The sequence below is a fragment of the Gigantopelta aegis genome, chromosome 12, assembly GCF_016097555.1.
Source record: "Gigantopelta aegis isolate Gae_Host chromosome 12, Gae_host_genome, whole genome shotgun sequence".
Lineage (NCBI taxonomy): Eukaryota > Metazoa > Mollusca > Gastropoda > Neomphalida > Peltospiridae > Gigantopelta > Gigantopelta aegis.
The window spans coordinates 52,142,657-52,156,999 of NC_054710.1; the positions used below are offsets into that span (position 1 = coordinate 52,142,657).

General features: G+C 33.6%; 2 protein-coding genes across 3 annotated transcripts in view; one reads left to right on the forward strand and one right to left on the reverse strand.

The window, feature by feature from the left end:
• LOC121386214 overlaps positions 1 to 12,143 on the reverse strand; it is a 32,102-nt gene extending 19,959 nt beyond the window's left edge. The window contains exons 1-5 of one of the 2 annotated variants that reach the window (XM_041517042.1): positions 12,022 to 12,143; positions 11,062 to 11,317; positions 10,128 to 10,379; positions 8,890 to 9,147; positions 3,459 to 3,788 (exon numbers count right to left, since the gene is read on the reverse strand). In XM_041517042.1, coding sequence (XP_041372976.1) covers positions 3,459 to 3,788; positions 8,890 to 9,147; positions 10,128 to 10,379; positions 11,062 to 11,221 — 1,000 coding nt within the window. In that variant the 5' untranslated portion in view covers positions 11,222 to 11,317; positions 12,022 to 12,143. The remainder of the gene's footprint in view (positions 1 to 3,458; positions 3,789 to 8,889; positions 9,148 to 10,127; positions 10,380 to 11,061; positions 11,318 to 12,021) is intronic. The other variant, XM_041517044.1, reaches the window with a different exon arrangement.
• LOC121386216 (fibrinogen C domain-containing protein 1-A-like) overlaps positions 1 to 14,343 on the forward strand; it is a 113,543-nt gene that overhangs the window by 24,965 nt on the left and 74,235 nt on the right. The gene's annotated exons all lie outside the window — the stretch shown is intronic.

A 14,343-nucleotide genomic window follows, 5' to 3' on the forward strand; every position in this document is an offset into this window, starting at 1 on the left:
CTCTAAAACTATTGTATGCATTCTCATCACTCATCACATTAGTTGGTATCGTCACGTTAACAAATTGTCAGTATCAAGCGGGTACACATATGGAATCATTTGGAAGTGACAAATATCACGTCCCGATACATCCCTGGGTTAAGGTCAACCAGTGGAAGAACTGTACTCAACCAATTAGATAATAGCAAAGTACGACCATGACCGTACATCAATACGTTGTTCTGTTACATTGTCCCGACGGCATTGTGTAGACCGTACTTCAGGTTCAGAAGACAGGAGAGGATCACTGTTATTTTAACAGATAAATAGTACATCTTAGACGTAAAACACAATAGTTTTTATATTTTAAAAATATACGTCTCACTGAAATTATAATGACACTCAAGAAGTTGGGGTTTTTTGGTGAGTATATCAATATGTAGGTTAAAAAGAAGAATGATGAAGCACTAAATGATAAGTATTATAACTTATAAATTAGTTGAAATAGTTTAGATATATATATTTTTAAATATATAGTCACGTGACCTGATGTTCACAAAATTACAATCAATACTGGCCACCACATCAGAATGTACAATAGACTACATGTAATGAGCTATTAATTTAACTATGATTTAGTGATATGGAGATTGGGACCAGCTTTCAGAAAGAAAAGTAGAAAAGTGTTTATGTAAAGAATAATTGTTTTTATATAATATATATATATATATATATATATATATATATATATATATATATATATATATATATATATATATATGCTAATTAAAATATATATACAAGTCCACTTTGATTTATAACATAATTTTGTTAATTGACTATTTTCACCTCACATGGAAACATTTGCCCTTTTAATACTAAAAAGCATCTGGTTAACTGCACAGACTAGACCAAATATCAGTTATTTGCACATGAAAATAACTAAGATCTAAGAAGAAAAAAAAATAGTGCTAAATTACCAGTAGATCAAACAGCATTGCGTGGACTCCCATGTTAAGGTGACATTTCATCTATAAATAACAATTTAAATATCGACTAATTACACTTCGCCTTTTATAGCATACACATTCTAAAAATATCAGGCGAGACTATTTATGCAATAGGCGAACTTGTTGGTCTATTTCAACATTGAAAAAAAAAAAAACCCAGAGGGAAAAGTGCAGTAATAAACTCTGGATTGTATACTAGTATAAATAGATTTTATGGCTATACCATCACGGTTTTTTTCCCATCTTGAAACGAATTTTATATAAAAGTTTATATTAAAATTAGTTTACGGCATACTTCGTTATTCCCCCGAATTATTTCGTATACCCTCGGCATAATCCTGAATGTTTTCAAATTATTTTCAAATCACTGGCATGATTTTGCAAGTAAGGTTTTGATTGGTCCAATGAAAGGTCAACTTGACACAAGCTTTAGATCCACAGGTTATAGTAATTAATCAGTGGTGCTAATGCTAATTAGATTGCTATTCGATTGACTTGTTCAGGGCAATCATTGGTCTATGTTAATTACGTTATGTTGAGAAACCTTAGTAATTAAAGGTTTAGCGATCAATCATCCTAGGCAGTTAGGTATGTGATAAATGTGACTGAGAAAGGGTTGTTGTTCACTTATGCATTAGATGCAGTGTACACTATGTCTGTTAAACGCAAAGGAAACGATTTGTCACTTGCTGAAAAAATACAAAGCTGTTAAACTTTTGAACTCACAGCATTGGTTGGATTGTTGACAAATAAGAACAAAAACAAACACCCTATTATTTATGGATCGTCACTAAAAGTATCTGCTATATTGTTAGACACCAATCAGTTAGCCTGCAGCAAGAAAGTCAGTCAGTTGCGTTAGAACGGTTATACATGCAGCGTAGATTGCTGGAACTGATAATGATTCACTGGCCGACTTACATTTAATTGCTTAACAATAGCCAAGTCATTATTTGAAGTCACAAATAATGGCAAAACGTGCCTCATCTCTTGTGATGGAAAGAACACCAGACCAGTCTTCACTGCAACTGGTCACGTAATTCTACTAATAAGGTGCATTCGGTCAATCAACAGCCCAGTAATTCCAAAAACTGACGTCAGTTTGTAAACACGTGTACCGATGAACTGTGTGATGGTTCTGTTGTTTTAAATTGATCTCATTAACAACGCCCAGTAACAACAGGTAACAAAAATGTTAATATATTATATATATTGAAAACTGGCGCATTAAAACAAAAGCATCACTAAGTATACTTTTAACGAAGGAGTTGCAATTAATTCCCACATTCTGTTGTCAATAAATGTCAATGCATTTTGATATTTTTTTGATATTTAGTAGAAATCCTTGATATAATTTGTCCACCATCTTTGTCATATTTTGAGAGTGCTTTCAAACTGCCGCGAAAACATACCACAAACATGTTGTTCAGTGTATATAAAGCATTCGAGGCATTTTCCGCTGGGGTTTAATATCCAATGATCCATTCCAATGATTAATCTAGCTTGCATTATAGCTGATGTTACAACTGATATGTACAACATAACCTACTAATTGTTTATTGTGACAACAGCTATTTCGAGGGTGGAATAATGTTTAAAATGATCAATTTACATATTTATATTGATAACTCCTCAAAGGCTTCAAATTATAAACCATTGAAACATACTGTTGAATTTGAGACATATTTAACATTATTAGAAAGAAAGCTTTGGTGCCATCTTTTGTGGTTTAGACTTTCAAACCATAACCTCCCTATTGAAACAGGCAGATGGAGAAACATACCATTATGTGCTCGATATGTCTCGTGTATAATAAGAATGATGTTGGCGACGAGTTTCACTATATATTCTCCTGTACATTCTTTGAAAATGAAAGGCGCCATTATTTACCTACATTCTGCAGATCATAAATTGTTTAATTCTAAAAAAGCCGGTGTTCTTAGAAAACTCTCAATATTTTGCAAACTAATTATGAATGTTTTTAAGTCCTCTGGCTGATATCTTCTTATATTGTTGTTTTTTGTTGTTTTAATGGGGTTTGTTTTTTTGGGTTTTTTTTTTTTTAAATAGCTCATTGTTGTTTTTATTTCATTACTACTGTGTATTTACTTTTGTCAGCTAGCGCTCAAATCCATTCATATTACTCTATACGTTTACATGTATATATATTAGTGTACACAAAATGAAAATTGTATATACTTTCCTCATCTTGTCACATTATTATAATGTATGTATTATTTTGTAATATTAACCTCATATGTGGTAGAATACGGCCTGAGAGTAGATAAAGTTCAGTTCAGTTCTGTGTTTGTTTTGCAAAAGTGATTTCAGCGGCCCATAGCCCACCAGTTTGTTACAGGAGGTCGTACTTGCTACCAGATGACACACTGAATTTATGACATGAATTCAACCAAGTCCAACAATTTTAAAGGATTTCTCAATTGCATGTATAGTAGAAATATTACTTACCAAAGAATGCCATGTTGCAAGTGTCTTGGCCAACATCTGATGTTCCATCACGACAGATCCATTCTCCTTCATCTGTGCTAGGGTTGTATGATTGTATAGTTAGACTGGTTTGTGAAGGTGAGTCGCTAACATAACTGTATCCAGTCATAGAACCTGTTATTATACATCTAGTATTACTAGGATTGCATCTCAACACCTCTTGTGGACGTCCTCTGTTTGGTCGTAGAATTCTCATTCCTTCAAGTATGGGGAGTGTCACTTCGCAGACAATTGTTGTCATCTGTCCAAGATATGCACCACCTGTGCAGACAATAATTGCATTTCCTATAGCTGTAAATAAATACAATGTATACTATTTTATATGTAAAACACGAAGGCAAGATGAACGTAGTCGACCAACTAAACGAGCCAACACAATATTTCCCCAACAAATATACATTTAGTTTGGCCTTTAAAATATTTTATTCTATAGTCCAGGGCCAGTTGTAACTGAAACCCCTGTCGTATAGAGTTCAGAGTTCAGAGTCCAGGTTGTCAACATTTAGCATCATATTTATTTAACATTCTTTACCTGTAACAAGCCAATCGCCATGCATAATGACAATATTCATTTTGAGAATTGGCCACAATTAATTAATGAGAAAGACACTGTCCTTAGTTTATCAATTTAAACACAATAGTAAACTAAACATATTAAATAGGGTATAGATGGAATGAAATTGTCCTTGTATAAATGTAATGAGATATAGTCAGTACTGACTGTTATTAAAAGCCCAGTGCCCAACCAATGACAAGTGCGAATGCCAAGGTCAATGTCATTGTAAACTGGAATAGCTGAGTGAGCTAAGTAAGCAATTCGTGTAGTTTAATTACATTGAATTAAACGAAAAAACTGTATAATATATATATTGAATACATATGGTGGGTTTTTTTTAAAGCAATGTCAAGGTTGGGGCCTTGAATCATTGCTGTGCATGATATTAATATATATATATATATATATATATATATATATATATATATATATATATATATATATATAGATACGATACATAATTAAAGTTATACACTCGTATATAATGCACTTATGCACGTATTTAATAATATACATATACATATGCAAGTGCGTGTGTGTGTGTGATGTGATATATATATATATATATCTATATATATATCTATATATATATCTATATATATATATATATATATATATATATATATATATATATATAAAACAGATAAACAGAAAGACATACACGGACGTGTGCAGTAGCAGGGATGAAGCCTAAGATAAACGAAAGGGAACACAAAGAGCGCGAGCCGTATGTACACATGCATAGTATTCAATATTAAGATGAAACAGATTGGCTTAACGTGATACTGTGAAACTGGATATTAGCAATGCACAAGCCTTACATAACTGAAATGGAAATGTTTTGCAGACTAGGAAGAAGAGTACTAGAACTAGAAATAAAGAGTAAGAGAAGGGAAAATAACTTTCTTGAAAGATAAATAAGATCAATGAAATCTTAAAAAGAACATAAATTATAGAAAGTCGAGATACGTTTTTCGAACTGGCGATATTTTGTAAAAAGTACGCTTATTAGCATATACGTATATTTTGTTATTAATAAGTTTATACATGAATTTATACAATGTGTTTGAAGAACTGCTGCCAAGGTTCCCACTGATCATCAAAGTCTTTATATAGACAATTTTTATAAAATAGACAATTTTTATAAAATATATATTTTACACGATTTCATTCTGTTTCGACCCTTTATGTCAATTTCCTCCGACTCTGTCTTCTGAGCTGTCCACACCATCGCCTACCTGTCTCAACGTCCTCCACGGGTACAGTCTCTGTGTATATCCCTGCATCCACCTGGAATCCTCGTCCTCTGCCGCTAATAAAGCTGGTCTGACCCACGGCACTAACTAACGACCGCCGGTAGTAGGGGTGCATAGTAGGTGGTTACAAGTGCCTCTTAACAATGCCAGAAGTAACTATTGAACACTCCCCGAAGTGGTCAGACTAAGCCCACAGCTAAAAGCTGATGGGGAACAGGTGTGTGGCACATATAGGCACAAGAGACAAGCACCTGTCGCGGTTGGAGAGACAAGGACTGGGATGTGGAGGTGGACAGCGAAAGAAGTTGAAAGATAGGAGGAGTTGCCAGATCGGGAAGAAATGAGATGGAAGTCAAAGGAGAGAAAGGAAAGGGGACACTGGGATAAAAAAAAAATATATATATATATATTAAAATCTGTATTTTATTAATAATGAATCTTAGCATTGCGTTTATATTTAATCTGATATTTTGTAATTTCAATCTATATATATATATAATACTTTATATTAATAATTAACCAATTAATAAAACAATGCATTTTTGTTATAATACCAAATAAAACCATGTTTTTATTCAATTGAAAATGTTTACCTTTCTTAATGCCCATTCTTCTACTGCTTTTCATAGGACTGTAACTTTAGAGCACTCATAAAATAAGTGTTTGAGTGTTTTTGGCATAAGATGGCAACAATCGCAAACGATAGAATCAACATAGTTTATTTTATTTAAAAATATATTTTTAGCTGTTATCCTGTGTAAAACTGTATACTGAAACCATGATAAAGATGGGTCTTTAATAGTTTTGAATGGTAGAGCATAATACTTTCCCCATACTTGTGAAGTGAAGTCAAACCCCAATACTGAACATCTTTTTTGAGACGTAGGTACTATTGTAGTGCGATTTAATATTGCGTATATTTGCTTACTTAGGTTTATATCTTTTAAAAATACTTGTATTTTAAATGGAAGAATCGGGTTGCAAACAGTGTTAAAACTTTGGTTGTTTGATTTTGTAGTTTTACTAATATATAATTTAATGGCTCTGATTAAAGAAGTATATTCTAAAACAATGGATTGTACTTGATATTTTGTTTTGAATGTATTGCAATTCATTAATGTTCCATTGTCGTCTATTAGATCTCAAATAAATACTATGCCTTTTTGCAAATGCTTCATATAAATAAAAGGTTTGCCGTTTTTTTTTTTTCTTTTTTTTCTTTGCTATTGTACCAAATGTTTAGGCTCATTAAATGTTCACTATTATCAGGCGTTTCTTTCTGTTGAATGGTAAGCCAGCTTTGTAATACATCTTTCAAAAAATTAGTTTTAATTTTTGTTATTTTTAGCTGAATATAATAATCTTCGTACTTAATCATATTTGCTGTCGTTAAACCTGTTACAGCTTGGAAACGATGTGTCAATTTTGAGTTTGATATTAGAAGTCTTCTTAACCAAGTAGCTTTTAACGCAGTTGTAAAATGTCTAATGTTTAGCATTTTGATGCCTCCATTTACATAGTCTTGCATCAATACTTCTCTTTTGACTTTTTTCTGGTTTGTTTTGCCAAATATAATTTAAAGAAAAAAAACAAACAAACATTTTAGTTATTTGCTTTATCATTTGATCTGGTACATTTGGTAATGCAATTAATAGATGTGTTATTTTTGAAATTATTACGGTTTTGATAACAACGATGCGACCCAGTGGAGTTAATTTTCTAGTGGACCATTGTTTTTACTTCTTCTTTTTTTTCATCTCCATTAATTTCCGTTCAAAGTTAGTTTGAATCATTTCTTCAAAATATACTCCTAGTAAGAAACACGTCTCTGCACCCCATTCTAACTTCCATTTTGAATGATGAAAAACATATTTTGAATATGTTTTACTGCCTATTCAGATGATTTTTGATTCGAGTAGTTTATGTTTAATCCAGATACGTTGGCATACAAGTCTAATATTTTTAAGGTGCTTTCCAGAGATTTGAGGGTTCCATCTAAAATGAAGGAGGTGTCATCAGCGTACTGCGATATTAAATATTCTTGCCTGGTTAGACCTTTTATATCCTTTGAATTTCTTATTAATATAGCTAGTATCTCGGCGCAAATTATGAAAATATAGGGGGAAAGTGGATCACCTTATCTACAACCTCTTTTTAGTTTAAAACTTTTAAGCAGAAATCCATTTTGTAAAATCCTTGATCCTGGGTTATTATGAAATGTTTTAATTTTGTAAAACTTCGGCCGTATTCGTTAATCTGCATGGAAGCATTTCACATCTATACTCCATCCCACGGGGAATGTGTTTTTTCATGATATGTAATTTACTACAAAATATTTATTACTGAACCGATTGTTTTATAAATTGCACACAAAAACAATATATTTTTGCTACTTCCAAAATACGTTTACTTGTCTGTTTATGTCTGACCGGTGTTTATCCTAGTAGCACATGTCACACGTGCTATGGATCCCGCGCTTCAGGGGGCCCCGCGGTCATGTGTACATTTATTTCACCCAGGTATTTTTTTCAAAATATATATCCTGGGTAGGGGCCCCGCTGTTATTTGTGCTACAGGCCCCACAGATCCTTATACCGGTTCTGAATATATAATTCAAAGCAATTATTACTTTTACAAGACTGTGGTTTAAAAGTTATAACACAATGTCAAAACTTTAAACGATTGACCAGACCGTGCTTAGTTTCAGTTCACTATCACTGTCCTATATTCAGCTTGACCCGACCTGATTTGAACATGTAATTTGTGGACACAGCACAGAGAAACACAAATTAGTAATTGCTATTTGTGCACTTTTTTGGGTTCACGCATTGTAATTATACTGGAACAAATAAAATGTTATCATGTATTTTTGTATTTTATTTTTTGCAACTAATGCAACATTACGAACAATACATTGCCAATTCTTGTTTATATGTTCGTGAAAATAGCGGGGTTGTATCAGCGGTGTTTTGTTTATGAAATTTACCCATCAGGTGAAGTGAAACTGAAAGCCACACAATCAACAATTTTATTATTTGTTGTTTGAATTTTAGGAAGAATGGATCTCTTTATTATTAATAAATACAAACAATAATTAACTGTAATTAAGTTTCTGGCTTTGTTTTAAGGTTTATGTATGGACGAAGGCACAAGCCTTTTTTGTCTTTATTAGTGGCAAGTAAACATTACATAACTTCTTCTTTTTTTCAAAGTGTGTTTCAACAAAATTTGTTTACAGGTATTTCATAAACAGCAATAGTAAACAAACTCAGAGCTGGAACAATAATAGAGCATGGTGCACATTGTGCCAATATTTTTCTTAACTTACTTCTTCTTGTAATAAGAACCACACAACTACGTCCCTCCGGACTAGAACAATATAACATAAATAGATATAGTTCATAATAATAAAACATGGCACCAATTGAACACAAAAACCGAAGAAAAAAACCCAAAAACGGAATTTGTAAAAATCTGAAAGGAATGTGGCAAAATCTGAAACTGAAAATCATCCCCTCTAAATACCTGTTAGTGTTTCTTCCAGTATTAAACATGTCAAACTAGTTTACTTACCACTTACCTCTTACTATCAAGGTGAAGTTACTAGATTTAACGTCTAATAAGGCAGTGTTTTTCACTGTGCATGTGTACACCCCTTCATGGCTCTTAGAAATATTTGTCAGTTCTAACTTGGAGCTTGTTGACAGATTCTGATTTTGACGTGTCCATGAAAACGAGCACGATGGTGTACAGTCTGCAATGCAGGTCACAGTCAGACTTTCCCCTTTCCCGACAGTTGTAGATGAGCGAGGACTGAACGTAACAGAGTTTGGACCGTCTGCAAATAATATTAAAAACAAATCAAATAAAATAAAATTGTAAGCATCAAATGTGTAACTTCGAAACAATGATCTTACATGCTTAAGCTATACAATTCTGATTACAACAAGCATTTTATGAGTACTGCTAAAGCATGCCCAAGCCATTTTCAAATTCAAAGGCAATAACACTGAAAAATGGGTACATCGCCTGAAAGTTAACTTGAAAGGGTAGAATTCAAACTCAATTACATCACGACACACACACTCTCACACATACACACACACACACACAGACAGTCACATACTCACATACACACAATCACACACACTCACTCAATTACACACACACACACACTCACACATACACACACACACACACACACAGAGAGAGAGAGACGCACACACGCTGGGATATATATACATGTATATCATAACACGATATTGATGACTACTCGTGGTATAAATGATGGAGGAAGCAGTCAGGACTAAATACAGTCTATGGGCTGTAAACCATTTACGGCTCGTAAGGAGATGAAGCAAGGATATACCAAAGGAGTCAGGCGCCAACAAGGGTTGAGGTGGGGATATATGACTATTCTCAATCACCAGCTTTTATTCCCAGTAGAATGCAGGTATAGCAGTGTTGCCACTATATATGTATCTGTAACGTGATCTATGATATATGACTATTCTCAATCACCATATTGTACTCCCAGTAGAATGCAGGATAGAGCAGTGTTGTCATTGTATGTGTATCTGTAACGTGATCTATGATATGTTACTATTCTCAATCACCAGTTTTTACTCCCAGGAGAATGTAGAATAGAGCAGTGTTGTCACTCTGTATGTATCTGTAACGTGATCTATGATATATGACTATTCTCAATCACCAGCTTTAACTCCCAGGAGAATGTAGAATAGAGCAGTGTTGTCATTCTGTATGTATCTGTAACGTGACCTGTTAAAATGTTTCTAATAAGTAAAATATAATACTTACAAAGCACCGTCAGTGCGAACTGGTCACTAATAGATTTAGATATAGCAGAGTTGGTCACTGTACAGTTGTACACATTCCCGTCCTGATTCCTGCTGATGTCCGTCAGATTTAACAGAGGATCTGTTGTGATTTGATTATCACCCAGTGTCCAGACATAGTAACATGGCGGGTTACAGTCAGCAGTGCAGTCCACAGTCAGATCTTCTCCTTCTTCGACATTTAAAGTAGAACTGAAGATAACACCGCTTAGATCTGGGGAATTTGACAAATAATAATAATAATAATAATAATAATAAAAGTAAAATGTGCTCTCACAATATAAACTCTACTGACTGAGATGGACAATTCGAGATCTTATGGTGCCAGCAAGAAGAGAAAATAAGGCGACCATGATAGGCTGTCATAGATAACTCCTGGTTTGCAGTAATAAAACCAAGAGAAGTTTGGCTTTGTATTAATGATAATGTTTTAATTGTCTCTCTTAACGATCTGCAATTGGAGAGAAGTATGTTACGGCGAAAGTCTACATAGCTATTATATGCAAATATATTTATTGTCTTAGTTTATATTTACGTTTGATGTCATACAGCATGCCTTTAATATCATAATTGTATTTAAAAATGAACTGAACAACAAGTAATATAGTACTGCTAAAGCCATCTACCGGGCCGCACATATGTTTGAATCTCTTTAATTCATGGGCCATAACTTATACGTAAAACGTAATCTGTAAAAATACATATTTCAGCCCTATTGCAGATGATATTCGTCTGAATGTGATACGTGTAGATTTGAGGATATATTACTAAAAACAGGCCTAATAGTCCTAGGGAGTTCTGTTTTCTGAATATAGAATCAGGCAGTGTTGTCGCTCTATGTGTATTTGTAATGTGCCATGTTAAAACGTTTCTAACAAGTAAAATATAGTACTTACAATGCACCGTCAGTATGATGAACTGCTCACTTATTGTTTTAGGTATAGCAAAGTTGGTCACTGTACAGTTGTAGACATTCCCGTCCTGATTCCTGTTGATGTCGGTCAGATTTAGCAGAGGGACTTGTTGTGATTTGATTATCACCCAGTGTCCAGGCATAGTCACATGGCGGGTTACAGTCAGCAGTGCAGTCCACACTCAGAGCTTCTCCTTCTTCAACATTTGCAGTAGAACTGAAGCTAACACTGCTTAGATCTGAATAATAATAATAATAATAATAATAATAATAATATAACAATAATAATAATAATAAAATTAACATATGCTCTCTAAATATCAACTATACCGACTGAGATGGAAAAATTCCAGATCTTATGGTGCCGAAAAGAAGAGAAAATAAGGCGACCATGATATGCTATCATAGAATAACTCTTGGTTTGCAGTAATAAAACTAAGATAAGTTTGGCCTTGTAGTAATGGTAATGATTTAATTGTCTCTGTTAACGATCTGCAATTGGAGAGCAGTATGTTAAGGAGAAAGTCTATATAGCTATTATATGCAAATCTATTTATTGTCTTCGTTTATATTTATGTTTGATGTCATACAAATACCATAACATAACGCCTTTTATATCATAATTGTATTTTAAAAAAAACTGAAAAGCAAATATAGTAATACAAAAGCAATATATGTCATCTACCGGGCCCCCTCTTTCATTCATAGGCCATGACTTATACGTAAAACGTAATCTGTAACAATACATATTTCAACCCTATTGTACTTGCAGATGCTGTTTCGATGCAGATGATATTGTTCTGAATGTGATAAACATAGCTTAGGACTAATTGTCCTGGAGACGTCTGATTTCTGAATATGGAATCAAGCAGTGTTGTCGCTCTATATGTATCTGTAATGTGACATGTTAAAACGTTTCTAAGAAGTAAAATATAGTACTTACAATGCACCGTCAGTATGAACTGCTCACTTATTGTTTTGGGTATAGCAAAGTTTGTCACTGTACATTTATACACAGTTCCATCCTGATTCCTGTTGATGTCTGTCAGTGTTAACAGAGGATCTGTTGTGATTTCATTGTCACTCAGTGTCCAGACGTAGTCACATGTCGGGTTACAGTCAGCAGTGCAGTCCACAGTCAGGTCTTCTCCTTCAACACTTGCAGTAGAATTGAAGCTAACACTGTTTAGATCTGGGCCATGTGAAAAAAAAACTAAATCATAGTAATACAAACATAAAAGTAAAATGTACTCTCAAAGTAAAAACTATACCAACTGAGATGGTCAATTTCAGATTCTATGGTGCTAAACAGAAGAGAACATAAGGCGACCATGATAGGCTGTCATAGATAACAGTTGGTTTGCAGTAACTAAGCTACGAGGAGCTTGGTCTTGCAATAATGACAATGGTGTAACTGTGTTCCCTAACTATCTGCAATTGGAGAGTAGTATGTTGAGGCAAAATATTATATACAGGCTTCAAAATTCACGATGGTTCTATGGCATGTGCCATACTGCCTTGTGCCTTTGACGTGATGCCTCAAAAATGCCAGTTACTTCACAGGTATGAATAACTGTGCCCTTTTAAAAATCTACCTTTTGTTTTATGTTTCAAGTTTTATAAAACTAGACAAGTGTTTAACCTTAACTGGCGGGTGATAATAGGGTTTTTTTCCTATTAAAAACAAATCGATGTTTCTTGTTCTTGTTTGTATAGTTTCTTGGTCATGTATTATAACTGAAAATCGAACCATAACAATGATAAATTCAGTTCAAAAGACTCTTGTTTTTTTTTCAAAACAAAAAAATGCCTACAAGAAAACGAAAGCTGAAGGAATCATAAAAACAGAAGGAAGAAGAACAAAACATATTATTATTAGCTATTTAAATTGACCTGTTTTTCATTGATATTCTTCATGACATAACCTTTAATGTTTATTATCGGACGGACCCATGCTAAAATGACACAAATTAATTTATTCACAATTAATTAAAACACTGAAATAAATATGAACTGTTTAATTTGTTTGGTTCTTCTTGAATATTCCATTTATTAGTCATTCTCGGCAGTTCATATATATTAACAAATGCTATATACTCAGTACTTGTTGGAGCAGTAGCCAACAACGAACATTGTATGACGGCTTCTTACAATGGCATTCACCTTTAAATGCGGGGGGGGGGGGGGGGGGGGGATGCAATGATTGTGCATGTTATATTCGAGGAATCCTTGATTGTTGTGTTGAGATCTCACATGCTGTTATTTTTGGAAAATAATCCGACAATGTATGAGATACTGGAGTTACGATCACAATGTATGAGATATTGGTGTTACGATCGCAATGTATGAGATAAATGGAGTTACGATTACACAATATATTTTCCTCATGTTACCATACCATCATGCAATATCGTGAGTCACCAAATAGTGTGGTACCTAATAAGTGCACGGGTGGATGATTCCAATTTGAAACTGATCTGTAATGATAATATCCATTCAACGTTCTGGCATGTGAAGGTTGGGCCCAGTTTCTGACAACGCCAGTGATTGAGTCCAGTGCTTAAGGCGACAAGTCTCGAAATTGATATCAAGTGGTGGTACAAAAAAAAAATCAACCAACAATTGCAAAGGATCATCGGAAAAATGAAAGTGCCCAAACGGATGCAAATTGTTTAGAATTCATCCCACCCTCAACCACCATTTAGCATACACCATAAATGCAACAACAAAAAAAAAAAAAAAAAAAAATATACTTCAGAAAATAGGCTAACTTGTCCTCTTACAATGTTTACGTTTTTGTGGATAAGATCACATGACATAATGTAATTACCCTCCACACTTTTTTTTCTCTATAATTAAATGGGTCATTTGGGTAATGCTCTTATATGATTATGATCGTTGGAGATAAAGTTGTAATTAGGGTGGGATTATTGTTGGGGTTTTTTGTTTGTTTTCTTTTAAATATAGAATTTACAACACAACAATAATATAAATATTAAAAGTTAAAAAACCAAATGATTTGGTTTGAACATTTATTAAACTAATTTAAAAAAAACTAATTTAACACTGAACGTTTCAGCCTTTTTCCTATAGATTTGATTGCATTGTTCTCATAATTGATACACAGATTCTAGCTCTCTCCACCAAAGCTGGGTTTAACAACACCACTAACAAGTTAAAATGTCTTTTCTTTAATGACACCACTAGACACATTGCATTATTGATGAACGACAAATTTAACATAATTACAGTTAAAAGTTGTTTT